The sequence below is a fragment of the Macrosteles quadrilineatus genome, unplaced genomic scaffold (genome assembly GCF_028750875.1).
Source record: "Macrosteles quadrilineatus isolate MER2022 unplaced genomic scaffold, UCM_ALF_1.0 Scaffold_1__1_contigs__length_201487025, whole genome shotgun sequence".
In the NCBI taxonomy this organism is placed as follows: domain Eukaryota; kingdom Metazoa; phylum Arthropoda; class Insecta; order Hemiptera; family Cicadellidae; genus Macrosteles; species Macrosteles quadrilineatus.
In genome coordinates this window covers 22,474,229-22,502,181 of record NW_026542594.1, presented here as the reverse complement: position 1 = coordinate 22,502,181, position 27,953 = coordinate 22,474,229, and the positions used below count along the sequence as shown (strand labels likewise).

Here is a 27,953-nt window from a genome sequence, read left to right as displayed (position 1 = left end):
AGCAAGTCTACAAAGAGGTTAGGCCTAAATATTTTAAAATTTTATGAAAGTTTTTATCAGTAAAATTATTTTTTTCTTAAGTTAGATTGAGTTTCAAAAAAGATATTTCTAAGATCCAATACAATATTTACAAGACACAAACTACCATGAATTAATTTCTTTGGAAATTATCTGTAACAGTTTTATATTTTTGAATAAAGAAAATATATCTTTTTGTCTCTACTTCCTTGTTTTGTTACTTGCATTTTGTCAGCAATTGGAACAATCGGGTGGTGTAATAGGGGTGGGGGAGGGGGAGGGTCTATGACCTTGAGTGTCCCCGGGCCTGGCTCTGGTTGTGTAAGAGGGGCGGGGAGGGGAGGGGGAGGGTCTGTAACCTTGAGTGTCCCCGGGCCTGGCTGTGAGAGTGGTTCATGGTTTTTTGTTTACATTCTACTACCCTTCCCCCTTCCTTCCGAGAAAAAGACCCTACAGTTTCAAAAACATCGACTTACAGTATAAAAACATTGAGTTGTGTTGCTAATTAGGACACTATAATGTCTCTGCTGTCTGCTTATGTTGCCAAATTAGCATTTAACTTTCTTTTCTCTTGATTTAATATAATTTTCTATATATTAAGAGTTCCTTTTCAGGTACCTAATTATTGTGATATTGTTTGACTTGAGTTTATGGATTTTTAATTCTTTTCATTTATTAGCTAAAATCAGTTGTTTTAGGATTTTAATCTCTTGCAATACCGTAGGTCTTTAACTGTGTATGACATGATATATGCAATTTTTACAGTCTTTACTATAACTAACTAAACTATACCATAAACAATGTATGTGTGTTATTTACTGTTTTAGAGTTTTTAAAGTGAATTAGTTTACTCACAATCTTTTCTTCAATGAGTTCTCCACTTGTCATGTTGCTTAGTCTATTACTATTTTAGGCCCTATAAAAAATAATTCCTATGTAAAGCTGTAGGCCTAGTAATGCCAATAATAAATAATTCTTTATTTATGATGATGTAACTAATAATGCTATTGTAAGTGTGAGGTTTTTATACTTAGGAGGTTAGGAGGCAGGGAATGAATGATTCATATTGCATGGTGGAAACATAGAATTTTTATTTTATTCTTGCTTGCAGTCTTTAAGCCAGTCCACAGGCCCTAAACTTGAGATAAGGTTAATTGATTTGTTTATGATCCTTTTATATTAAGTTCCATTACAAACTTGTTGTAATATAGCTGTTTAGATATTTCAACAGTTATGAAAATGGGAAAGAATGGCTTGATAAAAAAAAATATTTTCTTCTTTCTTGCAGTTGAGGCAACTCCTAAGCTGTAAATAAGTTATGAACATGAAATAATATACATAAATACAATCGTTTTTCATATGTTATTTTTAAGTAATATTATAAACACAGATAGGAGTTAAAAAAAGAAAAAAATCTGGTAGTTAATAATTTTTGGCCCGACCCGATTTTGGCCCGAAACCCGAGGACCAAAATTATCGGCCCGACCCGACCCGACCCGAACCAAAAAAGTCTGACCCGCAGACCCCTATTTAAGACACAGCTACAAGAACAAGACTGGGAAACTATAATACAAACTCATGACGTAGATGAAGCCTACAACAATTTCAGCAACATCATCCAGACAACACTAAACCACGCCTGCCCTCTTAAAACGTCAAGAGTTAAACAACATAAAAGGAGACAGTGTTGGAATCAAGAATCGGCTAGACTTAAAAATGAATATATAAAGGCCTTAGAAAAGGAGCAAACAACCGGACTTATGGAAGACAAAGCCAGAACAACTATTAAAAAAAGGGAGTACGACCAGCAATTGAAAATGCTTCGGAAAGAAAACAACACAGCTCACATAAACCAGGCTGAAAACAAGTCCAAAGCACTGTGGCAAACAATAAACCGAGAAAGGGAAGCGAGATCAAATACTGAAAACCAAATCCATCTTCAAGTCAACAATAAAACAATAGACGACCCAATAGAAGTTTCAAACTGTTTTAATGATTTTTTCTCATCAATAGCCGACCGAACACTCCAAAATAACAATAACTCTAGAACCAATGCCTTAACAGACCACTTACCAGCAACACATCACACACTCCAGTTCAGACGGGTCACACAAGAAGAAGTGCAAAAGGCCATTCAATCTCTAAAGATGAAAAATTCATCCGGAACTGATGAGGTATCAGCTAAACTTCTAAAAAACTGTAAAAATGAAATAGTAATACCCCTGACAGACCTCATAAATAAATCACTCTCACAAGGAAAATTCCCAGATAAATTAAAAATAGCTAAAGTCTACCCAAAATACAAAAATGGACCAACGATAGAAAGAAACAGCTACAGGCCAATCTCCCTAATATCAACATTTTCAAAAATAATCGAAAAGATAGTACTAGCCCAACTCCTACACCATCTTCAAGAACACAACCTTCTCAATAGTCAACAACATGGATTTATCAAAGGCAGATCGACAGCCACAGCCTTAATACAACTGACGGAGCACATACTAGACCAACTAGAAGAAGGCAGCACTTCAACAAGCCTCTTCCTAGATTTTAGTAAAGCTTTCGACTGCCTAAACCACGAACTTCTTCTACTCAAGCTGGAAACACTAGGCGTGAGAGGAAGAGCAGCAGAATGGTTTAAAAGCTACATTAGTAACCGGAAACAGCTTGTGGAAATAGCCTACATAAAGAACAACACTAAGTATAAGGCCCAATCCAAAGCTGTAGACGTGCAAAGAGGAGTACCCCAAGGATCAGTACTTGGCCCAGTCCTTTTCCTCCTTCTCACGAATGACCTACCTAGTTGGATTGGGGAAGATGGACACACCACCATGTACGCAGATGACACGGTTCTCACATTTGCGGACAAAACAATGGAAAATCTGGAAGAGAAAACCAACACACAACTCCAGAGAACAAAGCAATACTGTACCTCCAACGACCTAGTTCTAAACGAAAGCAAAACCGTTCAAATGACTTTCACCACCAAACGCAACAACACAGACATTACAATACCGGGACTACAAACACAAAACACCACAAAATACCTAGGCATCATAATTGATTCCAAGCTATCATGGAAACCCCACATAGACCAGCTCTGCAAAAAGCTAAGTTCAAGTCTCTACGTTATACGTAGGATCAAGCAAGCTTGCAGCCCAGAAGTAGCCAAAGTTGCATATTTTGCTCTATTCGAGTCCCACCTCAGATATGGCATTGCGACTTGGGGTGGAACATCAAAAGGCAACCTGGAAAGAGTACTCTTAAAGCAAAAAAGAGCAATTAGATGCCTTGCCGACCTGAACTACAGAGACAGTTGCCGAGAAGCCTTCAAGAACCTTAAAATTCTCACATCAATTTCACTCTACATAAGAGAAGTCATTATCCACACCACTAAAACAGCCCAGCCAAGACACAGAGACATACACCAGCACAACACACGACATGCCGCCAATTTTTCCCTCCCACAACACCATCTGAGTCTGTACGAGAAGAAACCATCCTACAAAGGTGCTCTGTACTTTAACAACCTACCAGAGCACCTCAAGAGAGAACAACCCAATCTGCTCAAGAAGCACCTGACAACATGGCTTATGGACCGGCCGTTCTACTCTGAGGATGAATTCTTAAACAATAAGCTACCATGAAAAAAAGAAGAAAAAGAAAAAAATTCTAATTGTAATTGCAAATTACTGTAATAGTTTACGTACATACTGTACATTTTATGTACCTGACGCATGAATGTTCTCTAGGAATATTTCAATAAAGATTTTGTCTATTGTCTATTGTCTATTGTCTATTTATTATTATTATTATTTTATGGCCAACATTGGATCACTTAAGTCAATATAATGGTCAGGTTCTTTTTAAATTCTGTCTCTTCTTCTTGTCCGCCCAATACTTCTTCATTCCTTCCGACCGTTGTTTTCTTTCTTCTTCCGAAACCACTCTTCCTTGTCTCTGATTGTTTGCACCTTTTGGCAGGATGATATTTTTGTCTTTGAGTACTGCAAGCGCCTCTGACTTATTTTCCAAATCTTCTAATGATATTTTCAACCTTCTCAGGTCCTCTTTAATCTCTGTAATCCACCTAAAGTCACTCTTGCTATTCCACAACTTGTCAATTATTTTCTTGCTTATTCTATTTTATTTTCCGGTGTCCTTAAAAGATGTCCAATGAATGAAATTCTTTTCTTTTTAATTATACTTGTCAATGGCTCTATTTCCTTGTATACAGTTTTATTTGAGGCCAGTCTCCAAACTCCATCTTTTTGATATTTTTTGTTTATACATGTTCTGATGATTCTTCTTTCTATTTTCAGTATTTTATCTATCGCTACAGTGTTGGTTGTTTTAAATACAGGGTGATTGATATAAGTGTGCCAGCCGTTTTATTCGAAAACTATAAGAGATATCAAAAAAAGTAGGGATGGGCGAGTAGTGTTTTTTTGAGTCGAGTCAAGTCGAATCGAGTAATTAGCCCTAATACTCGAGTATCGAGTCGACTCGAGTCGAGTAGTTCACGAGAAAATCAACAATTTTATTTTACATATATTCCATCTTCATTTTTACGAACAAAGCATTTCTCAATTCACCAAAAATAGACCTGGTTAAAAACTTTTAAACGATGTAAAAAACACAATATGTATGTGTATCAAACTTATATTTTGGTGTTAAAGGTTTATTATTAATTGCAAAAAAACAATTGCAAAAATATGGAACTAAGTGTTTATTTTAAAATAGGCCTACTGTAAATGTTTGAATTTGACTAAAGCATGAGATCTAATAAAGTTTCCTCTAATTTATAAATAGGCTTATAAGTATTTATCTAAGTCATTTCTCAGTTTTTGTATTTATTTGAAATTCCATGAAATTTTCTTAGTTAACTCGTTAGTTTATAATTTTTTTTAAATTACGTAGCCTACATCTTGGTCTACAAATACTCTTTGTAAGGTAAGTTTTTCCCCCAAGTGAGTAAAAACTAACTTCCTATATAATGACATTTTCTCACTAATTATATATCTTCAAAATTTGTTTAACTATGAAAAAGTCACCAAGTCTAGCTGAAAACATATTCATAAATGAGGATATTTTTGAAATACAGAATAACTAATCAAACAATAGTTATTTGTCCAACTAGTGAGAAAAGTGAACAATTGACTCACTCGAGAGAAATCCTTACTCACGAGCCGTAGGCGAGTGAGGAATGGTTTCTTGAGTGAGGCAATTGTACTTTGAACTCGTTGCACATTATACTTTTCCTACAGTTAGTACAGTTACCATAAAACAAATAAATTGACGAAGAAACATAACCTATTTTTACACAGAAGTGAACTTTTAATATAACATTTAATGTGAAGTGACAAATACAACAGTACAACAATTGACCAGCTGATTTACAGCCAGTGCTGCCAACGTATTTCGCACGCATACGACGTTGCCTGCATGTTACGCGCCCACTATTTCGTGCCTTCACGTTGCAAATCTGGAGTGAGACAAAGTAATTAGAGTGAGACAATGTTAACATTGTCTCACTGATGAGCGAATTGGCCACTTTGCTTTCTCAAATCAGTGAGAGAACATATACATTGTTAGGTAACTGTAGGAAATATTTTTAACACTTTTATTTTTTAACTTTTTTTCCTTGAAAATGTCAACAGTTTTTCACTTATTTTTAATAAAGATTATCACTTATCTATTATATTATTAAAGTGATACAATCAAATTTTATGTAAACGATTAAGGCAATTTATCAAATAAAAATATAGGCATATGTCACATCAAATTGAAGCTTAGAGTGTGTAGATTTGCCGAAAAGTATTGATATGGACGAATATCCTAAGGGCTCTGTCCCACAGGCTGATTTCCAAAGGGCTACGCCTGGCATGCTTCCAAAGTTTACATGATTTAGTTTAATTTAGTTAATGAAACAGCTGGTCAGTACAATGAAGTGGTGTTTGTGTATTTACTCAAAAAAGATGTTTGTGATGCTTTATGTAGATTTAGGAGGGTTATGTTTGGTTTTAAAGAAAGGTTGTATACGTTTTGTACAGTATTGCTCAATGTTTCATTATGTAATTTATATAGTAAAGAGTCTTGACTAAAGTTGAAGAATTATGGTAAAACATGTCATTCGTGAAGCATCAATATGAAGAAATTGATGCTGTTGCTACACTTAGGTATGTTGTCATATACCTTTGAATCTATGAACATAAAAAGTACGAGTTTGAAAGTAAGTAGGTTTACACTTTAAATCAGTTTATATTTTTAAACTAAATCATAGACTTGCCGTATTTTAAAACACACATCATAATTACTTTAATAGCTCTCTGGGTCACATTTTCTTCCCGTTGCAAAGCACGGGTATAGCAACTTGTAATTGTTTTAAAGAAGTCCAGATGTGTGAACTTGAAGAGCAGACAAGAGACATACGTCACTGCCACAAAAACTCTTCTCTACTGTGAATGAATGAACTGTTTATTGTGTGAAGCCCCGCCCACCGTCTAACGGGACATGGGGGAGGAAAAGAGAAAGTTTGGCAGAATTTGCGGTACTTCAGTATTAAACGGAGGCCACCTAACCTACAGAAATATTTCGTACCGGATACCAAAAATAACTACATACTTGGAAAGAACACACTTTAATAGATTAACAGGTGAAGTTTAGAATTAATCCGACGCCTGGTTCTGACGTTGTGCAACCCAGAACGCAGCAATGTCGGTAGGCCACATTTTGTCAGCGCGCTGCGGCGGTTATGTTAGGTTGGGTTATCGTAAATATTATGTGTGTAAGACTTTCCTCGCTTCGTTATGAATCAAACGATACCAGACGAGTTATACTTTCTATTATGATAACCCAACCTAACATAACCGCCGCAGCGCGCTGACAAAATGTGGCCTCCGTTTCAGACACAGTGACAGGTAATGGCGCGCGCTCCGGTCAACGACCCTGACATTGGCCTACTTGGAGGGGATTCTGCGAGTAGACACATGACTCATCTGATAACGCTCGACTCACAACAATACTAGAATAGGTCTACTACAACATCTATAACAATTTAACCCTCTATAAGTGCCGCGGCGCGTTTCGTAATGGTGGCCTCCGTTTAATACTGAAGTACCGAATTTGCCCTTGTTCTAAAGCCTGGTTCACATGCCCTCCCTCGCCCTCGGCCTCAGTCGCTTGCAGATTTCCATTACACAAGAGTGTTAATTATTTTGAAATACTGTAAATGTTTGAATTTGACTATGATGAGATCTAATAAAGTTTCCTCTAATTTATAAGTAGGCTTAACTTTTTAAGTATTAATCTAAGTCATTTGTCAGTTTTTGTATTTCTTTTTAAAAGCAATTGCAGTTATACATTAAAAAAATTACAAACATCTTGGCCTACAAATACATTTTGTAAGGAGAGTCTTTTCTCTAGTGAGTAAAAACGATCGTGGTCAAGGAATGAACTGTGCTAAAACAGCACATTGTCAATGTTTACAAAAGTATTTTGACTGAAACCTGAAACCCTGGAATTTTTTTAAGACATTGCATAATAGCCTAAGTCGACGTCTGTGGAGAAAATTATGGCAATAGATAGGTTTTACTTTTAGCCTACAATAAAGATTATTGTTTGGGACTAAAATCTCCAAAAGACCAAAAGAGTGCTTTTAACGAACATTTCATAGTTTTATTTAGTAACAAAAGTGTTTGACTATGTTCCCGATTATACCAAGAACAAGGTTCGGCAGAGTGGATTCACTGTGAACCGGCCTGCCCTTATGCACGACGTCACTATAACCTCCGTGTAGGGGTGTCAACAATGGATCGGAACAATCGAAGTTTCGAACCTGTCTGTAACCTAGTTTTTTATTCTTTAATACTCATTATTTATAAACAAACACGTCCTACATATCCGATCTCGAATCACGATATTTATCGATACCCTTTCCACCCACAATAAAACATTAGACGATGTCAAAGCAATCGTCATTTGCTCCATTGAAACACGAAAGTCGATTGGCTGACATGGTAGTGCATTGACGCCTCCTGACCAATGAGAACTGTTGTTACATACTTTTATTGTCAACATTCACCATTCGTTATAACATTACAAAATCGACACGGACTAAGGCTTATAATATTTTTCAATAAATACATTATGTTATAGTAGCACTTAAAACTTCACTAAACTCTTTAATCAGGTAGATAGTACAGATCAAAATATGGATCTACTTTTTGGCGCAATATAAAGCAAGCCTAACCATACGACGATGTTAAAGTTTAATGGTTGAATATAATTTTTCTAATGATGCGTATAATGCAGGGATTATTAATCTGAAAATTTCAACGTGTTTAGGTTATTTATTTTGTACTAAAAATAAAAATAATACATCTAAATGTCTGACTTATTGATACAGACATTGTTTAGTATAATTAATTTCGTGTTGGCAGGACATTCGCGCGCCGGTTGTCTCTTGAGTTGAGTCTGACATCTTGAAATGTAGATTCGTAGATTGTGTTGTGCAATGCTGAAGCTAAACAATGTCACCGGCACCGTCGCTGTTTTGAACTAGATAGTTTCTAAGTTGGCTATGAAAATTGTTAACCGTGATTACAAAACTAATACTGTAGCTATACAGTAAATAAATGTTAAAATAAAATATTTATCCCTGTCGGATGTCGGTATTATCGGAATCGACTTTTGACAATCGAGTCTTGGTACCGATACCAATGTCCAAGTATCGGTGGTATCGATGACGATAATCGACTCATCCCTTTTTACTAGTAGAGCTGTATCGTGACGTAATCGATGCATTGGTATTTTGATGCATGCTGGATCGAATCGGGATTCGATGCATCGCATTCGCACACCTACTACACCACTGCCTATCACCCAGTGTCAGCTCAGCTGTCGGCACTGTCGCTGTCGCTGTCAGTGAAATGGATGACGCAAGCGAACCAACAATAATAATGATAATGGTTGTCGATTATTAGTAGGCCTAGTATGTCAATATTTAAAGGGGTTAAGGGATTAAATAAAACTCAAACATTTTCCTTTCTTACTATTTATTTGTCAAATATCAATGAAAATAATGAAATCGGCTTAGTCTACTACTCGACTCGAGTCACGAGTATCTTTAACTACTCGACTCGACTGTCGAGTATTGCCAACTACTCGAGTAATTACTCGACAGTCGAGTACTCGCCCACCCCTAAAAAAAAGTTAAACGAAAAGTGCCTTGGATTTTTTATTTAAAAAATTCTAGTCAAGTCAAAAAAATTATTTCAGCCGCCATTTTTCCAATATGGCAGCCAACTTTGATTTTTCTTACGGGACACCCTGTATTTTATGATATATTCCGGTAGAAAATGTAATTTTAAGACAATTTTATTCTTTTGATTTTTTTTCATAAACCTAACCGTTTAAAAGATAATAATGGTTAAAGTTTTGAAATTTCGGCATGAGAAAGAGTTTCGAGAAAGGTCTAAGCAAGCATGCCAGCTGGTTTTTTTTTTTTTTTTTAACTATACGAAATTCCACAACGCAAACCATTATTATCTATGAAACTGTTAGGTTTATGAAACAAATTACAAGAATAAAATCATCTTAAAATTACATTTTCTACCGGAGTACATCATAAAATACAGGGTGTTCCATAAGAAAAATCAAATTTGGCGGCCATATTGGAAAAATGGCAGCTAAAATAATTTTTTGGACTTGACTACAATTAATTTTTTAAGTAAAAAATCCAAGGCACTTTCCATTTAACTTTTTTTGATATCTTATAGTTTTGAATAAAACGGCTGGCACACTTATATCAATCACCCTTTATAGTTTCACTTGCATATGTTATTTGTGGAAGTATGACTGCTTTGTAGTGTTTCAATTTTGTTGCTATTGATAGGTATTTTTTGTTGTATGTGTTTTTAGTAATATGTTGCATTCTGATCAATTTATTAATTCTATTTTTCCATGATGGATTTTCTTTAAGATGGTACGTTATAACTTCACCTAAGTATTTGAAATTTTCTACAATTTTGATGCAATGTTCTCCAATTTTGATTTTGTTAGCCAATGGTGGTTTTGTTAACATTATTTCAGTTTTCTCAAAAGACATTTTTAGACCTATGCTCTGGGCTATTTCCTGAAGTGATTTTATATTATATGATTCTCATCATATTTATAAATTATTTTTTCTACTTTTTAGTGCGTTTAAAAACATGGCATTTTTAAAAACTATTTTTATTTATAAATTATTTTCTACTTTTTAGTCTTTGATGTGTAAATACGTTAAATCTATTTTATATGGCCTGTTAATACATAACCAAAACCTTGTTATCTGTAATAAGATGTTTTATCTTTACTTTGAAATGCTTGTTTTATATTTTTAGAATATCTCGGGAGCAGAACATTTACCTACCTCTTAACCTCTGCTCTTTGAACTGTCAAATTTAAGTATTTACAGCTGACTTAAATTAATTGATATATTTATATTCTTTCATAATAATGTAAACATGGAAAATTTTGAAGCCCATTGGGCTTAGTCCAAGGGGAATATGAAAATAAAATTATACAGTATTGCATTGTTATCCATTTGTGAGCTATGTTTCTAGTTTCTAGTTTCTAGCTCATCGGGAAGTTAGTTCAAAATTTATTGCAAAATTTGTACCGGACAAGAAAGCGGGCTAATATAAACGTTTAAAAAAATCCATTTGTTTAACTTATTTAGAAAAGGTTTGAAGAAAAGTGGTTCAAGAATCGTCAAAGACTTTATTTAGAACACCGTTTCATGACTTATGATATCTGAAATAAAGCATTTTTATATACAAAAAATATTTGTAAAGAAATGGTTTTTTATTTGTTAACATCATTATTAGGTTTTTGTAATATTTTAACTTTTATTTTTTTTCCTAACCTAAAATATACAATAAAGCAAACACTATTTCTTGGAAAAAGTAATATTCTTGTGTATATGTCTGTATTAATTCTGCAGTACAATATTGCAATATACTAAATATGTAAGTTTTGGCACAAGTTAGCATACAGCATAAAAAAAAACTCAAAAAGCTTGTCAAAAAGTAAAAACACTAAATTGGACAATTTTACATTATAACATAAACAATTCTGCTACGTGTAGTTATGGGGGGGGGGGGGCTGCTGGCCTATAATATCTCAGTTCTGGGCCAGGTGCACCATTACGGAACTGCAAAAATTACCATGACACCACTGGTGTTAGTGGTGTTCAGTGATCAGGTTTCTGTAGTAAGGGAGCCAACCGCTGTTAAAATTGACAGTCGATCGATGGATGTGTATGCACTATGCAGAAAAGTGTTCTGGTGTAGAAAGTGTGCATAAGTGGCTTAAGCTTTGCAGAAGGTTGTACACATTAGCCAGCAACGTGTATTCATCAGTTTCCATCGAGTCAGTCGTTAAATTTAGTAAACATTGCTTGATGATCGGCATGTTTAAATTTACTAAGAGTTACTGTAGTCTTTGATAGTCTTATACACGTGAACATATTTAAATATGTGTGAATTTGGGTTTGAGACGTCCCCCTTAAGTTGAGAAATCTCTCTTGTTCAGTCATTCTTCGATCTGCATCTAAAATTCTTCTACCGGTAACTTTGGTCTCTACTTTCAACAAGACTGATGATAAAAACAGCAAATGGCCTACGCCACGGAAAACATCGTGCTAATGTCTACGTCCAACTCTCTCTGCACTTGTACATTAGAATCTCGATTAACCGGGGGCGGATGAACCAGGGCGGCGGATTAACCGTGGTCAATAGATGCCTCCAAAATAAGGTTGCATAACCTCATTGTCCAAGAAAATTTTATAAAATATGTATCTTACTTTAGACTAATGTGTTGGAATGCATTTTATATTTAACTATTAAATTATTTATTTACAGTAGGCCTAAGCCCTAACATTATTGCTTTTGAAACATCACAGTTCAATTGACTAAAGAAGATCGGTAGCTTCTCTTCTCTTCAAGGTCAAGCTATCCCCTTGCACTGACAATCGTCTGCTCCAAACACATCTGCCTGCTGTGCGCTTGCTAGTCACAACAGTTAGGGATTGGGCAATCAGTAACCATGACAACTTTAGTAGCCTGTGATTGGGTGATTAAGTAGCCTAACCATGGCAACTTTAGTAGACTTTGGTTGGGTGATTATTAACCATGACAACTTGTTGAAAGTGTGTATAAAAAGAAACCCTAGAAAGAATAGAATTACAAAGAGAAAGAATATGTCATATTTTTAATTTTTATCATTATTTTATGGCCATTGTTATCTTTATCTTATTTTATTTAAGACTGTTATTATTATCGTTAAATACTACGATTTTATACTTTTTAATGAGGAATCTAATGTTTTTGTTTTTATCGACATTCTTCTTTCCTGAAACAGCATATAACAGTAGCCTATGACTAGGTAGTAGGTACTAGAATTTCTATTAAGCTGTTTTACGTGATTTATTGCTATTAGGATTTTGTCGTTGTATGAGTTTAAGTTTGAGTGAGTAAGCTATGATTTTAAAGAAACGTTACAGTTTTTATTACTACTGAGCCAAGGTTAATGACTTAACATGTGCAATAGCCTACTAATTGTATTTTGATGATGTAATATCACATTAACTCCATTTATACAGTTTTATACTTTGTATGGGTTTTTTATGTAGGATTAATCGTGGTTTCAGTTATCTGTGGTCTCCCTCCCCCCCATTACCTCAGATAATTGAAGTTCTACTGAATAAGATCTCATCCCCAAGACTAAAGACCAATTACTCAATTAGCATCCTTTATGTTCTTCCTAAAGTCTTAGAGTCATTCACTCCCAAGTTTCTGACTTTTTGTCACAAAACAATATTCTTAATAGCTTTAAAACAGGTTTCCATAAATTTTACAGTACTGAAACAGCAATGCTTCATATCATTGATGATATATTTCCTAAAGATTGTAGCAAATGCACTATTTTAAGATTATTTGACTTCAGTAAAGCTTTCGATACAGTAAACAATAGCATTCTTCTTACCAAACTCAAACTTGTAGGATTCACAAACAACTTACTAACATTTTTAAAGTCAGTGATACGAATGAAACTATTGACTAAGAAGTGCCTTGATGAATCATGACAATCTTCTAACAGGACAACCTAATAATAATTAAAAAAGATTAACAAAAGTAAAAACAAGAAAATTTGTATTAAATAAAAAAATATCACAAATTACATAGCATGGATTTCTTTTGCTTCCCTAACATACAGTCACACACACATACACTCTCTGCTGCACCAAGGCTTAATGCCCGCCATCCTGCCAAGCCCCGGCCATCCAGTTAAGATAATATCCCTTCAGCACCACCATCAGTCAGTGAGTGACCTATGATGATTGGCTTTGTTTTGTAGGGGTTGAGTCTTAGTCCATTCTTTGCAGCCCATTGAACAATGTTTTAGATTGTAGATGTCATGATTCGTCAAGGCACGTCTTAGTCAATAGTTTCATACGTATCACTGACTTTAAAAATGTTAGTAAGTTGTTTGTGAATCCTACAAGTTTGAGTTTGGTAAGAAGAATGCTATGGTTTACTGTAATTGTTAGTTTTTTTTAGAGGTCAACTAACTGCAGGAAAGGACCATAAGTTTGCCTCAATAAAGAAGAATTTTAATTTAATTTCATTCAACTACATATACATTTTTAAGCGAGACTCTTTATTTTTAAATTATAAATATTTAAAAAAATGAATTTGCTACAAAATATTTTTAGCCTATCTAAGATTCTTCTTCCCCCTCGTCCACAAATCTATTCTGCCCCACAGGTGAGGCAAGAGTTTGATCTTCAGCCAGCAGAGTTTTGTGACTTGCAGAAGCTTTCACCCCCTCATGCCTTCACTGCTAACAAAGAGTCTGCCTCGGAGCTGTTTGTCAAGTTGGCAACAATGGCTGCTTTCCCGTAAGTTCTACCCTAGAGTTCTGCTAGCTTGTTCAACTGGTTCACACATATTTAAGCAATGATATTTTTTATATTGGCCATGTACAACAGAAAATCAATAAACACATCATTCAGTTCTATGCTCAGGTAGTTTGTTGGATATGTCTGGTTTTAGTGGCATTTATTAATACACATACATCAATTACATTTTCCACAATAATAATTATTATGCGCTAACAAATAAGTTTAGAGCTCAGCAATACAAACTATTGTTGTAATTAAGGATATTTACCTCATTTTTTTAGAACACCATATCATATCAATTATTTAATTACTTAATTTTATTTAATTTACTTAATTTAATTTACTTAATAATTAATTTAATTATTTAATTACTGAGATGCCACCTTGGTGCCCAAATATGAGTGAAGGATGAGTGTAGATTAGAATGATGTAAGATGAGCATTAAGATGATCACAGCTACATAAAGCTGTGTAGCGTTGTTACTGACTAAGATCAGGATGTTCATTAGTCAGGATCATTTATTTATATCTGGGACAGCTGGGTCCGGTTTCAAACCATCAAAAATCGACTAACCTTTCTCAGGATCAAACTGAAGACCTTTTGATCGATAGGCAAGTACGTAAACCATTCAGCTACCCAGCCATAGTGTTGACGATTCTAGTTAAACCCAGCTTAAGCTCAAAATTCAGAGATTTAAAGAATTAAAGGTTGATGAACAAATGACGGTAGAATATAAAAAGTTCATTAAGAATACTGTAGTTTCCTTGTTTGAAGTTTATTTTTGGTGATGGTAACATTATATCAAGGGGTTATTGCAAAAACTGTCCATCACAATTAATCAGTACAAAAAAAAGCAACCTTTGAGATCTGGAACCTTATGTCCTCAAGTAGGAAACTACATAAACATAAAAAAATTAGTAATACAAACCCTGTGAAGGCTGGAAATCACATTTTGCTGTATAGTGTATTTCATTAGACTTGACACGTCTGCATAACATGCAGCTACAAGGGAGACTTTTTTTTGCCTACCTTGTCTTTGTAGTTGCACTTATTTTTATTTCCTTTAAGTAATTTTTGTTTCTCATTTTGACTACTAAACATTTCTTTGTTTTTCATTTGTGATTTCCAGCTTTTGCTGGGTTTATTTACTGATCTTGAAATGTTTTAGGTACTTTCCCACCTGTGGATGGGATCAGATCGCAAATCCTGAAGTGATGGAGAAACTTTGATACATAATTGTGATGGAAATTGTCTATAATATTCCCTCGAATAACATAGGTTTCTTAGCTTACAACTATTTTCAATCCATTGCCTCAAGTTCTCCAACTGAAACCTAAGAAATGTTGATATTTCCTCAACTCCTGTCCCTCCATTACCCTGGTGTAACAGTGTCATTCTGTGTTGTCAGACGGTTCCACGCTGCCTGGCTCCTGTTCTACCAACACACCAGGTTCGTATCGTAATGTTCCATGTTTCTCACATGTTGTCTATTACAGTTGTATGCAGTCTGTGGTTCACCTCATGTTGCATTCTGCACCAGTTCAGTTCATCTCTCACTTTGCCAGGTTGCTTTCTGTGCTTGAGTTGCTGAATTTATTATTTTGCTTGTTTTTTTTTGTGCATCTTTGTTTTCATGCTTTTTTGGGTTTTGCTTGCAAGAGTGCTTGTTCTTTTTTTGTGATTTTATTACCTTTATTTTAGTTTGTCCAACAAAAACATTGACATTTTTATAACTTATCCAAAGTATGGAAGTCTTTGAGGGATAAGCTATAGGTTATGACAATTACCATATTACTGTTATTACTATTATACCCCTCTTGAATGCTAAATACTTTTTCTTGTCACAGTGATGTTATATGCCTTAATCATCTAGAATCAAACATTTTCAAAGCAATAAACAAATTTTAAATTTACCGCAGTTACTACTTTTCTAAATATATTTGTACCAACCCAAAATTAATTTTTCTAGACGTTTTCTAAATTAAAATAAAAGTATAAGCTATTTTTAAAAATCTAACTGGAATTATTGTGACCTTTTTCAACCATCTCATTTCTTAACTTTTCTTTTGTTGTCTTTTTATTTATAAATCATGTTTGATTATTTTTTTTTTACTTGTATTAACTTCAAATCATATTTTTAACCTTAATATTCTTAATCTTTGCCAGTACATTCTTTAATGCATATGTGTGATGACCAAACTAATATTTGCATGGTAAGTTATTTAAATATTACTAATTTATTTAATATAAATTGGATGTAATAATTTGATATATAAATATAAATTGACAGAACAGTTAATATTTTTAGTTCCCTTTATTAAAAAATAACCTTTACATAAGTCTTGATTGCTAAAAAATAACCAAGCTTTTTAATGAACATCTTTCTGTCTCAAAACCATGTGAAATGCTTTAATTACTTTGGATCCTAAACCATTTAAGAGTGTTCTACTGAAAGTCTATTTATAATTTTAATTAGACTGTTTCCAAAATATATTTTATCAATAACCAGTCCTAATAACTTCCAACATTACATTTTTAATTGTTGATGGTTGGGATTTTAAATTCTGCTAAATGCCAATATTTGTCTGGACATACTTCTGGTCTTACAGCCTGATATTATTCACACTTCACTAGAGGGGAAGTGTGGTGTAATCCACTATTGATATGCTGAGTTGTTGCGATTTGTTTACTTCCAAGTCTCTCACTGTTTACTCCTTTAACATCATTTTACCCCACAGATATCAACATTCACTGACCTAAGCTTAAATTGATGAAACTGTGTTAGGTTGCATGCCAAAGAACATCCTTAATTCTTCTATGCTTTTAAAAACTTATTTTTGCAAATGCGACTAAAGTGAAGGTTTTATTAAATGCAACTGAAGTGAAGGTTCTTTTTCAGCCATTTAAGAGATCTCTCCATTCTGTCAAACGAGTCTATTGTATGGAAGGCTGGTATAGGGATTGCATTTGTGGCAGCCGTCGGAATGCTCATGTCAAGACTTCTCAAACCTTCCTCGTCCAGATAGTTCCCACGCGCAGGTGCTGCACAACTAGTCATGTACATAATAGTTTACACAAACTAATTAGATGCGAGACTGATTATATCTTGTAAATCAACAATTTGAACTTGGTGTAAATATTCTAGAGTATTTATTGAAAAGCGATCCTAGACTAAAGTCTAGTTGTCTGAGATACCAATGAAGGTGTAAAATCGTAATATTTAATACTAGAGTTAGTTTAGAAGGTTGCTTTTGTTTTGTTGTTATTTAGAACTATTGATAGTTTACAATATATATTGTTGTTTCATATAACTATACAGTTATACACATAATAGTTTGTCATGCATTCAGGATTAGTTGTACTTTGACCTCGGCTACAACAATTATTTATTTACTGTTTTAGTATATAGCTAAACTGCTTCGAATTAACTTCATTAAATTACACTAGAAAAATGTCTTGATTATTTATTTACTGCTAGTTTTAAAATATAAAATTTTAATAAGAATTAATTCTTTAGATAATGTATCAGTGTTTGCTTCAACTACCCCCAACAAAAATATGTGCTTTTTCATTTATTAAGTCATATTAAATTGGGATTTGTTGATTTGTTACATATTGTAGTTCTTATAAACCTGTAGTTGACACATTGTGAGATTAAAATTTGACTTACTTAAGATTAGTTGAAATAATTAATTTATTGAATTAAATAAATTATGACAGTGTTATATACATGACAATTGTTTTTGTGTTTGCTTTTCTCTAATTAGGTATTGCCTTAAAATGTAACAGACTGCACCTCAAATGTCCTTCCTTAGCCTGAGTTAAGATTGAGGTGGAACTTGGTAAATTTTACTAGATTATAATTATAAATACCCCCGCCGCAGCAAACCTGCAGACTAAGCGAATTTCCATTTGACTGATTGGATTTACACTGAAATGTCTACTTAAAAATTTAACATTTATTCCCGATTTAAATAGAATTAGTTTAACAAGTACTTAGGTTTGCTGCATATGGGAGGGTAAAATTGTTTTTTTTTTGTAAAATGTTAATAGTTAGTAAGAAATAAAAACATTTTCCAAATTTGATCAAAATATGATCATAAACAAGCAAACTACAACAGTTTACTTATTCTCCATAAGAATAACATGGGAATTTTAAATTTACAATTTTTTGGAATTTTCTCCGTAACCGTTAGGCGCATAATAACGCTTCAATATACTAAATTATTTGTTTTTTTAAGCTCTACAAAATGGTTTGGAAATAAATTGCAAAATTTTAAGTTTTTTGGGTCAAAAATGGGAAAAACCTATTTTTACCCCATAAAACCCCCCGTAAACACCCGTTCCCATGGTCCGATCATGCTGGATCGCGAACTCGTTCGAATAAACTTAGGTTTACACGTTTGTACCAAATTTCATCAAAATCGGATCATTTTTGCTTGAGTTATCGTGCTGACGGACACATATATATATATATATATATATAAATATATATATATATATATATATGAATTTGAACGGATGGTGTTTTTGGCCTCTAGGGACCTCAAAACGAAAAAAAAAATCGGTCCCGCGTCCAGGTCTTACCATGAGTACTACGGTAATAGCTTATTCCCTATATGGGAAATTCGCTAAAATGTATCTTAAACAACTGTTTACATTTTTAGATTTTAGGCTTTCTAGTTTCTACTGATTATTTTGGTTGCTATTTTTAATTTCTAGTCTTCATAAAGGTGCATTACACAAAGATGGTTCCTTCTTTTACCATGTGCCAAGTAATTGAAAAAATGGAGCTAAAAATCTTCAATTAATCAAGTTTTTGATTAGTTTTTCAATATTTATTAAGAGTTTGATTTTTATGTATTGCGTTATAGGGTTTTTGTTCTTACTTAGTTTTTACAGCTAAAAGGTAAAATCTTTCACTAAAAAGGATAAATAGTGCTGATGTTACGTTTAAGACATATTTGGTTGGTTTTCTCATAAAAGGAAAATGTTAAAGCTAACCTTAACTTAATTTACTACAGAGATTTATTTATTGGTATTGCAAACCTCTTTGTTTCGTTTTTGAACTACAACAGAGGAAAACCTCAAAGTTCATATCTATATGGGTGAAATCTTCAGTGCAATTAATAACTAAATGCCCATTGTAGTGTCCTCAATTGGTTTGTTAATTTTGTGTACAAAAATTTGAGTTTGAACATTTTATCAGCCATAACTATTCCATGCAGTCCAGATTGCAGTATTGTTTTCAGAAATATAATGCCTTTAACTTATATAAAATATTATTGGACAATCCCTCAAAGGTATCATTCAGTCAGTAAAATTGTCATTTGTTGTTGTATAAAAAAATCTACTACGGACTTAATTGTGACTTGTGTGTTAACTTGTGTATGCAATGTTTTACGGAAGAAAGATAAGATGATGGAAAAATTATCACCCAAAAGGTTGTTACAATGTAAGCTAAGCTCTTTAGTTAATACTCAAATAATAATACAACTTTATTTTCTAGAATCATAATATTGTTAAAATATTGTAGACTGGCCTTGTATATGCTATCAAATTCATTTTAGGTTTGAAAATCATAAGTGGCTTTTTATTACTTTCAAAAAGTTAATGAATAAGTATTTAAAAAATGTTGATAATTTAATTCAGGAGAAATTTTGAACTTCTTATATAATTTGTTTTTAAATTTTTCTATAATAGTTATAATTAGTGGTGTAGTATATATGTTTGCTATTATTACTACAGTACTTTAAACTTTAATATCGATATCACCAGTAGCCATCCTGTTTTTAAATACATCAAATGTATCTGGAAAATAGTTGATCAAACTGTAGGTATGTAAATATCAACGGTGTTGGATGTTGCCAAATAAATTTATATTTAGAGATTTATAATATGTAAATAATTTGTGAATTTTTCAGTGAATAAAAGAATCCAAATATTACTGTACGTTTTCTTTCCAGTATTCATTATTTCATATCCTCCTAAGTATGTTTTCTAATTGTTAGAAATTCCAAAAAGAATAATACTCTTAAATACTGTAATTACGATTCAGTTGCAGTTCATACAACATACATCAAGAATGCATACACTATTCACATTTGATCTTAAACATTCTAATCTTGTACAAAGTATCAACTCCAGAAGGAACAGCTCCTCAGTAATACTGTATTGTCAAATTAAAGGCTATTTTAGATCCTCAAAATGACTGTTTCACAATAGTTGAGTATGATTAAAAATCAAGTCTCGCCCAATATGAGCTGGGTAACGTCTTACACTGCACGGCAGAAAGTCTGCAGTCTGTGGAACCATAGCTTTAACTGGACAAGAATACCTCAATTCTCACTATTTTCGCGTCACCCAGTTCATGCACTGTTTTCATGTAGGCTATATCTTTTTCAGTTTTGATAAAATATTGAAAATAGGCAGTTAAAATACAGATATATTCATCTACAAAATAATAGTGAGATTTAACAATTACTAGTGTACCTGTTGCTCGAATTTGAGCAATTGCTAAGTATTACAGGCGTTATTTTGAAACGAATAACAGTCATAATTTCTGATGACTTTAAAAGATTTCACTCAAAGATTATGGAAATACTCAAGATGTAGATAATAGATCGATATAATCAAATTAAATATCTTATCATTTTTCAAAACCTTTTTAGTGTTTTCTACAAATAGCCTTACTCATAGTCGAATTAAGATGTCCATAATAACGATTATAAATTATAAAAAAAAAACCATTATTTCTATTTCTTTTCCTTGGTAGTGTTCTATGACTTTCCTATGTTTCCATAGTTTGCAAATGGGCTCTCTCAAAGATAGCAACACAGTGTAAATTCAGTTTTCTTTTTAGTATATCAAATTATCCAGTTTCCATTGTAATATTTACGCCAAACCAAATTCAAAAAGGAAATATTTCATTTCAACCAAGTCCATTGATGTTTGTAGCAAACTGTGAAATTAGCAAACTTATTGACTGTTTACAATTAACATATGTTCTTCTTCTCACTTTTGATTTCTGATAACAGCTGGAGTTTCATAAGAATGTTTGTTTCCTATGTTAATCTTATGGAGAATAAGACACTTTAAAGGGACCCAGGGCCTCATTCTCTAATTATTTCCCTAAAAAGAAAATTTCCTGCACAACTTCACGTTACACTCTTGCTCTTTCCAATGACACTAAAAACATGTCAATCGGTTCAGTAGTTTCGGAGGAGTAATTGTCACAAAAAACCTGCTTGCGTATTAAATAAGTATAGATAGATTAAGGATTATGTATCTTCTCTTCTAGTCGTCTAATGCAATAAGAATCCAAACCTCGTGTATTTTACCATACACAAACCAATATTTAGAAGGGTACATTGGACGGTAAATCCAGAGTTGCGAACAAAGGAGCCTAACAATGGAAACAATCCAAATATCAGAACGTTCCTCAAGTTCTTTGGTGGCTGCTCGAACCTAATCACCTAAAATTTATGTAAACTGCATTTTTATGCTTTTAGCGATATTAATATTTAAGGATTTTTATTTTTTACCTAATATATGTTCCAGGGGGAGATAATTCCCCCATCCGTATCCACCCTACTGTAACAACCCTAAAACTCCTAACTATGGTTTCGCATGCGCTTGTAAAAAGATTGAAACATAAAAATGGTTGATGTTTTATGAATGGGTGGACCCAGTGATCTCTGTTAACCTTTGGTTTGAGCCAAAATTGTTCTGGGTGGGTATGCTCACCATTGTCGTAGAAAAAATAAGGGTCACTAATCAATATATGCTTTACAGTTTGGAAAAAGCAGAGTGTAAACACTGTTCCCATGCATTGGGAGCTCCACTACACAACTGATTTGCTAACCACACACTACACAAACTAACATCAGTTTTTCGTATTTCGTCTGTGAGGGGAATGAACCTTGAGGTGACATAGGCCAGGGAATGAGAATTACTGTTATGTACCCGTGCCGACACATCACTAATTACAGCTTGGTGATCGTTGGTATCACACCTTTCTTTACACTCATACTAAATTTAACTATTTTCCTGAGTGTTTGATTTTAACTTAAACTATATTTCCCAATAATTACTATGAATGTACCATTATACTGTTCATTTATTCTGTCTGAGTTGTAGACGATTTTTCAGGCAGACCATCACTGAATTGTTAGGGCTACACATTTTTTGCATACAAGTTTGTATTAAACCTGTGTGTTTCACACTAATTGTCTTTTAAAAAATTATTTTGGACCATTTTACGTACGAAACAATCATTCAAAACCCAGATCGGGTCACTTTTGTGACCTAATGCATTACTATAATTTTTAACAGCATAATCACTGCCGTTCTGAATGAAATCAGGTTTTATCTGACCACAAGATCTCCACCCTTATATAACGGGCTTAAAGTTAGTTAAGAACAAACGTATTATACATTAACCCTTTTTTTTAATCCACTTAACATAATTTAAATATTAATTTGGTCTATTTAGCTATAATTCAGTAAATATTAAGTGTGAATGTAAACAAACTTATTCATCTGTTTAATTGTTAACTTTTTTTCCATTAGAATAACATGGGAACTTTAAAAGCACTGGGGCAGAGCCCTAACGGAATTTCTTAAAATCACTTCTTATTGCACATCTATTAGAACTTTGGTGACCTTCATGCCTATTTCTAAATTGTTACAGTTTGTATTTTTTGAGTTATCTATGTGTGAGTCAGTGATTTATTTGCCTTTTATAAGTATAAAGAGAAAGACAAAGATAGATTTACAAGGGGAGGTTTTGTTTTTGTGTGAATCGGAACATTTTAATTAATACAGTTCATAAATCGTCCCCAAGGCGCGACGAATAATGCATACATTAATTTATTATTCAATGATATACTTTTTAGTCTTTATTGTTTTCGAAGCTGACAAAATAACATCATCTCGATCTCACATAAAAATAGTATGAGAGAGGGTTCAAGACAATTATTATTATATCAAAAACACTACTATTTTAAAAGACATAACAAATGTGAATTGTAGGTGTATACTAAAAAGAGTGATTTACCTACCTCAATTAAGCTACAACTATAGCAATAAAGTAGCCTATTTAAAATTCATTTTCATAAATTCTTTTGTCTCTTATTTATAACCTAACTATACTTTGATGGCAATCAGCAGCACAAAAATTGTAAGAACCGGTTAAGTAGGAAGGATGCAAAAGGGATATTACAGGCAATACCCTTAGCTAAGGAAGAATGAGGAACAAAGAGATATGTATATAATACATACTTTATTCACAGTTCTAAGTGATGCTGCACAAACAAAAAATATCAAAGTTTAATAGAGTAACTATAATCTACCCTGTTACGATGAAGCTTATGAAGAACAACACTACCTGTGTCCATTTGGACTTGCTATTGTAGATTTTGCTTAGATATTATATTATCATTGACATCCATAGTCAAGTGTATTATATTGTTAATATTAGAACATTTCACCTTGAAAAACAGTAAAGTATAAGGATTAGTAATTAATATATATTGCAATGGAATCATTACCATAATAATTAATGAACATATTTCACAATTCAGCAAATGTACCTATGCATTCTTCATTGACAAACTAAAATCCACCATAGTAAACATTTTGATTGAATTAAAGACAAAATGAGATGTTTTGTTTTATGATTTTCAATGATCAGGTAGTAAAAAACATGTCAATAGAGTATTTTTATTAATTTGTTAACCTTTTTTACAAAAACTTTTATGAATGAGGATTAGTTTAAACAAAATTGTGTATATAACATGTTTAAATTAAAGTAAGAGGAAGAAGTGTAATTTCAAATATGTGATGATAATTATTGGGCAAAAAATGCATCTCTCTCCATTGACAAATGTATGCTCAGTTCTCTCAATAATGAGTTGGATCAGTAATAATTACATGTCCTATACAAACAAACAAAACTTCTTCATTTGCTTCTTAAAAATAAAAATAGAACTATTTACTAATCTCTTAACACTAAGCACTAATAAAAAGGCTGGCAAACAAAAATAAAGCTATGGATAAAACTTTTAAAATATCACAAAAGCTAAAATAATTATAAAATCTTTGAAATCATGTAAAATAACTATAAATATGTACAAGATCTAAAATCAATGTTTTGATAAAAACTTAAAAAAATATATTACTTACAGTATTATTTAACATACGGGCAGACATGTATATACTACTATTCAACTTTATTAATTCAAACGTAGGGACAAATGTTGCTGAAAGTATGTTTATACGAAAAAAATTACAATGGTTAAAAAATATTTCTTTTTTAAATTTGAGTTTGATACATTCATACTTATTTTAAATGCTAGGGAGTTTTTACTGATAGTCTTTCTACAATGTTAAGCTGATTTGATTGATTATTGAATTAAGATGGAGTTAGCCTAATTAAAACTTTTCAGAGAATAAAAAAATGGCATTACTGTAAGATACTTAATTAAGCTTCTGGCTTTAAAATATGCAAGTTGTGTTTTGGTAGTGTTACACAGGGTTTTCTATGTTTTTATACTACCTTAAAATTACTCGAATTGAAATAATAATATAAAAAAACTCAAGATTAGTAATTTAGGTTTAACCTTCAGATCTCGAAAACTGCACAGCATTAAATGAATGAATTGCAGGAATATTTTTTATGACAAATTAAGAGTAAATAGATGTTTAAAGTTTGAAGGTGCAGTTGAAAAAAGTCTATCCGCCAGTCGAATTAAGCATGGTATGACAGGAAGAGTTTTTAGTAACTTATAAAAACATCTGACTTGTGTGGTGCGACGAAGTAGGTTGTTCCACCAATTACACAGGATGGCTCACTCAACCAAAATCAAAAGCAAGTGTTTCTTATGACGCATCCAGAACACTAACTATTTATTCCAACTGCACAATGGTTAAACATCAGCAACATTTGATCCACTTCATAAGCACATCACACTGATAGATACAGTATTACCACAATACCTGAATAGTATAAGTATATAAGATGTTGCTGCAATATATCACAACCAATGGTTAACTCTGGAAGAAAAATGCAGGGAGATTAACCCCACTCATTTATTTTTGCAATTGTTATGTGAAAATATACATGTGTGTATGATAATTTTTATTAAATCCAATAGTAGAATTATTATTACCAGGAAAACAATGATTGCAGAATGAAATTTGTTATCACCTATTTAGGCTCTACCGTGTTGTCAAAATAGAAGATTTTATTTAAGTATAATAACACCTTCTTAAAACTGGGGTTGATGCAAAACCCCCATAGTAGTTAGGCCCCGTATAACTGTCATGTATTTAAGTGACTGTGCATCTATTGTTCAACTTTAGAAAGTTATTTAGTTATCTGACAGAATAAACTTAAAAAATAGTATGGATAGTATGTGTTGAGTTTTATAGAAGTGACCCTTTGAAATGTTTATGTTACTATAGAAATTTTTACAGTTGAAAATTAATGTGTCTCAACTAATGTCAGAAATTGTTTTACAAATCACATATTTTCCACTAAAGTGTATTATGCAAACCTACAGCTAATATTTTGTTTATAAAAAGCTAAAAATAAACCAATATAGATTCTGTATATAAGAATGTTATTATAAAATTTAATATATGTAAAAAGCTCACCTCCAAATAATTAAAATTCAACTAGTATAAAAGTTTGCAGTTTGCACACAGCTCATACCATTTTACTCACCTCATTTGGACACCATAATTAATCTCATTAAAACAATAAAAAATACTGTACATACATTGATATAAAAAGCCATCTATTTGATTTCTTCATATAGTTGTACTTTAAAATTTCTCAAACCAACCAAGCAGTAATATATTGTACAAACTGGGAAATCTATAAAACAAACATGTTCACACTGCATATTTCCTACACTACGTTTGATTGAATCCTAACATTAAATAACTTTGAACTACGACATATAAAATTTCAACACCAAAATTCAACATTAATCCTTCGAGGACGTTATATTTAGAACATTCGATGACGCGTACGCTTGAGCCTTCTCTTTCTTATTAGTAAAATATATATACACATAAATAATTTATCTATCTGTTCAGGCGGACGGCTCTGCGTCCTGGAACCATCATCTGGACGGACAAGAGTTGCTGAGGCTGTTGCCAGACTGGAGGCTCGACATTGACCCTCTGAAATAACATAATTGAATGAGCTATTTAACAAGAATGGTCCTTTGTGTTTCCTAACCTGACTTTCTTAGTTGTTGTTACTGAGATAGTAGATGTGACATAAAAGATGCCGTGGCTTTAGCTTGACTTGGTTCTTCATCTGATGGTAATTTACATCAGTACACTTTCAGTAACTCAATTCAACTATGTCTATTTTAATTATAAAACTGGCAAATACAATTCAATTGACACTACACAAGCATAAGCGATTTTTTTATGTAATTGTTATCTTTATGTCATTTTACGACTGTTGTTATTATCTTAAAGTACGGCACCATGATCTTATACTTTTTTATGAGTTATCTAATGTTTTTATCAACATTCTTCAGTACTGAAAAAAGCATGTAGCAGTAGCCTTTGAATAGCAATAGGCTTGTTATTATTCTGTTCTTTACGTGATTTATTGCTGAACAAGTTTTGTCATTTTAAGCGAATTTCCCATGTAGGGAATAAGCTATTACCGTAGTACTCATGGTAAGACCTGGACCCGGGACCGATTTACTTTTTTCGTTTTGAGGTCCCTAGAGGCCAAAAACACCATCCGTTCAAATTCATATATATATATATATATATGTGTCCGTTAGCGCGATAACTCGAGCAAAAATGATCCGATTTTGATGAAATTTGGTACAAATGTGTAAACCTACGTTTATTCGAACGAGTTCGCGAACCAGCATAATCGGACCATGGGAACGGGAGTTTATGGGGGGTTTTATGGGGTAAAAATGGGTTTTTCCAATTTTTGACCCTAAAAACAAAAAATTATGAATAAATATGTCATAATTATTTTAAATATTTGAGTAAAAATGTAATCAGGCAAGTTGAAATTCACTTAGTCTGCAGGTTTGCTGCGGCGGGGGTATTTTTTCTTAAGTAAAAGTTTGATTAAGCTGTGATTTGAAATATTACAGTTTTTATTTCTGAACAAAGGTTATGCCTTACCATATCACGACTACACAATAGCCTGTTAATTGTATTTTGATGATGCCACGTTAACGTCCGTTTATACAGTATTGGGCGTTATTTATGGGTTTGTAATATGTATGTTTATGTCATGTTGGGTTAACGGTTGTTTTCAGTAATCTGGACTCCCTCCCTCCATTACCCCGGATAAATGGTGTTCTACTGTATATAGTATAGCAGCTAATTGTTACTCGCATGTATTTTCACTAAATGCCTTTGGGAAAAGGTGGTGACTGAGGCTACTAGCATAGGCCTACTTGTGACAGCCAGAAGCAGACAGTCCTCTTCCTGTCGCAACGTGAAACACTTGTTAAGTACAGTTCTATACTACAATACAACACCGGCACCCGATGGTGCGTCGGACTACCGAGCATGTCGGACTAGTTAATGTCGGATTATCAAGAAAGAGCAAACTGTATATCCTAGCGATCAAGAACAGCTATGTCCAGTTCTGAAAAGTGTTAAGATGTTTTGTAGCAAGAAGTTAAATGAACATTAGCAAAAACCGAAAGTTTGCTTAGGGAGTTTAAGTACTATTTTAATTATTTTTGCAAAAAATATTCACTGACTTGTAGTCGATACAAACAAGCTAAAAAGTGATTTATTTCTTTGAAAACTTTGAGTATTTTTTTAGCCAGGATTAGTGCTAACTGCTAACATGCCAAGTTGCTTGATTGAAGGAAAAATTGAAGATGAGTATGAGATCAATTTTAGCCTAATGGCCAAGAATATCTAGACCCAGTTTTTATAAGTGGTCTAAAGGGTGGTTTTTTACTATTAAGTTAATTTTTGTCTG

General features: G+C 33.0%; 2 protein-coding genes across 7 annotated transcripts in view; one reads left to right on the top strand and one right to left on the bottom strand.

The window, feature by feature from the left end:
- Positions 1–17,574, top strand: part of LOC129005004 (mitochondrial Rho GTPase) — a 60,246-nt gene extending 42,672 nt beyond the window's left edge. The window contains exons 14-16 of one of the 5 annotated variants that reach the window (XM_054433771.1): positions 13,827–13,960; positions 15,372–15,413; positions 16,863–17,574. In XM_054433771.1, the coding sequence (XP_054289746.1) occupies positions 13,827–13,960; positions 15,372–15,413; positions 16,863–16,989 (303 nt within the window). In that variant the 3' untranslated portion in view covers positions 16,990–17,574. Of the gene's footprint in view, positions 1–13,826; positions 13,961–15,371; positions 15,414–15,459; positions 15,883–16,862 lie in introns of those variants that run through there. The other 4 variants (XM_054433776.1, XM_054433754.1, XM_054433765.1 and 1 more) reach the window with 4 other exon arrangements.
- A 5,653-nt stretch (positions 17,575–23,227) lies between these two features.
- Positions 23,228–27,953, bottom strand: part of LOC129004993 (protein real-time) — a 107,853-nt gene continuing 103,127 nt past the window's right edge. For both annotated transcript variants that reach the window (XM_054433732.1, XM_054433742.1), the window contains one exon: positions 23,228–26,155. In XM_054433732.1, the coding sequence (XP_054289707.1) occupies positions 26,095–26,155 (61 nt within the window). In that variant the 3' untranslated portion in view covers positions 23,228–26,094. The remainder of the gene's footprint in view (positions 26,156–27,953) is intronic.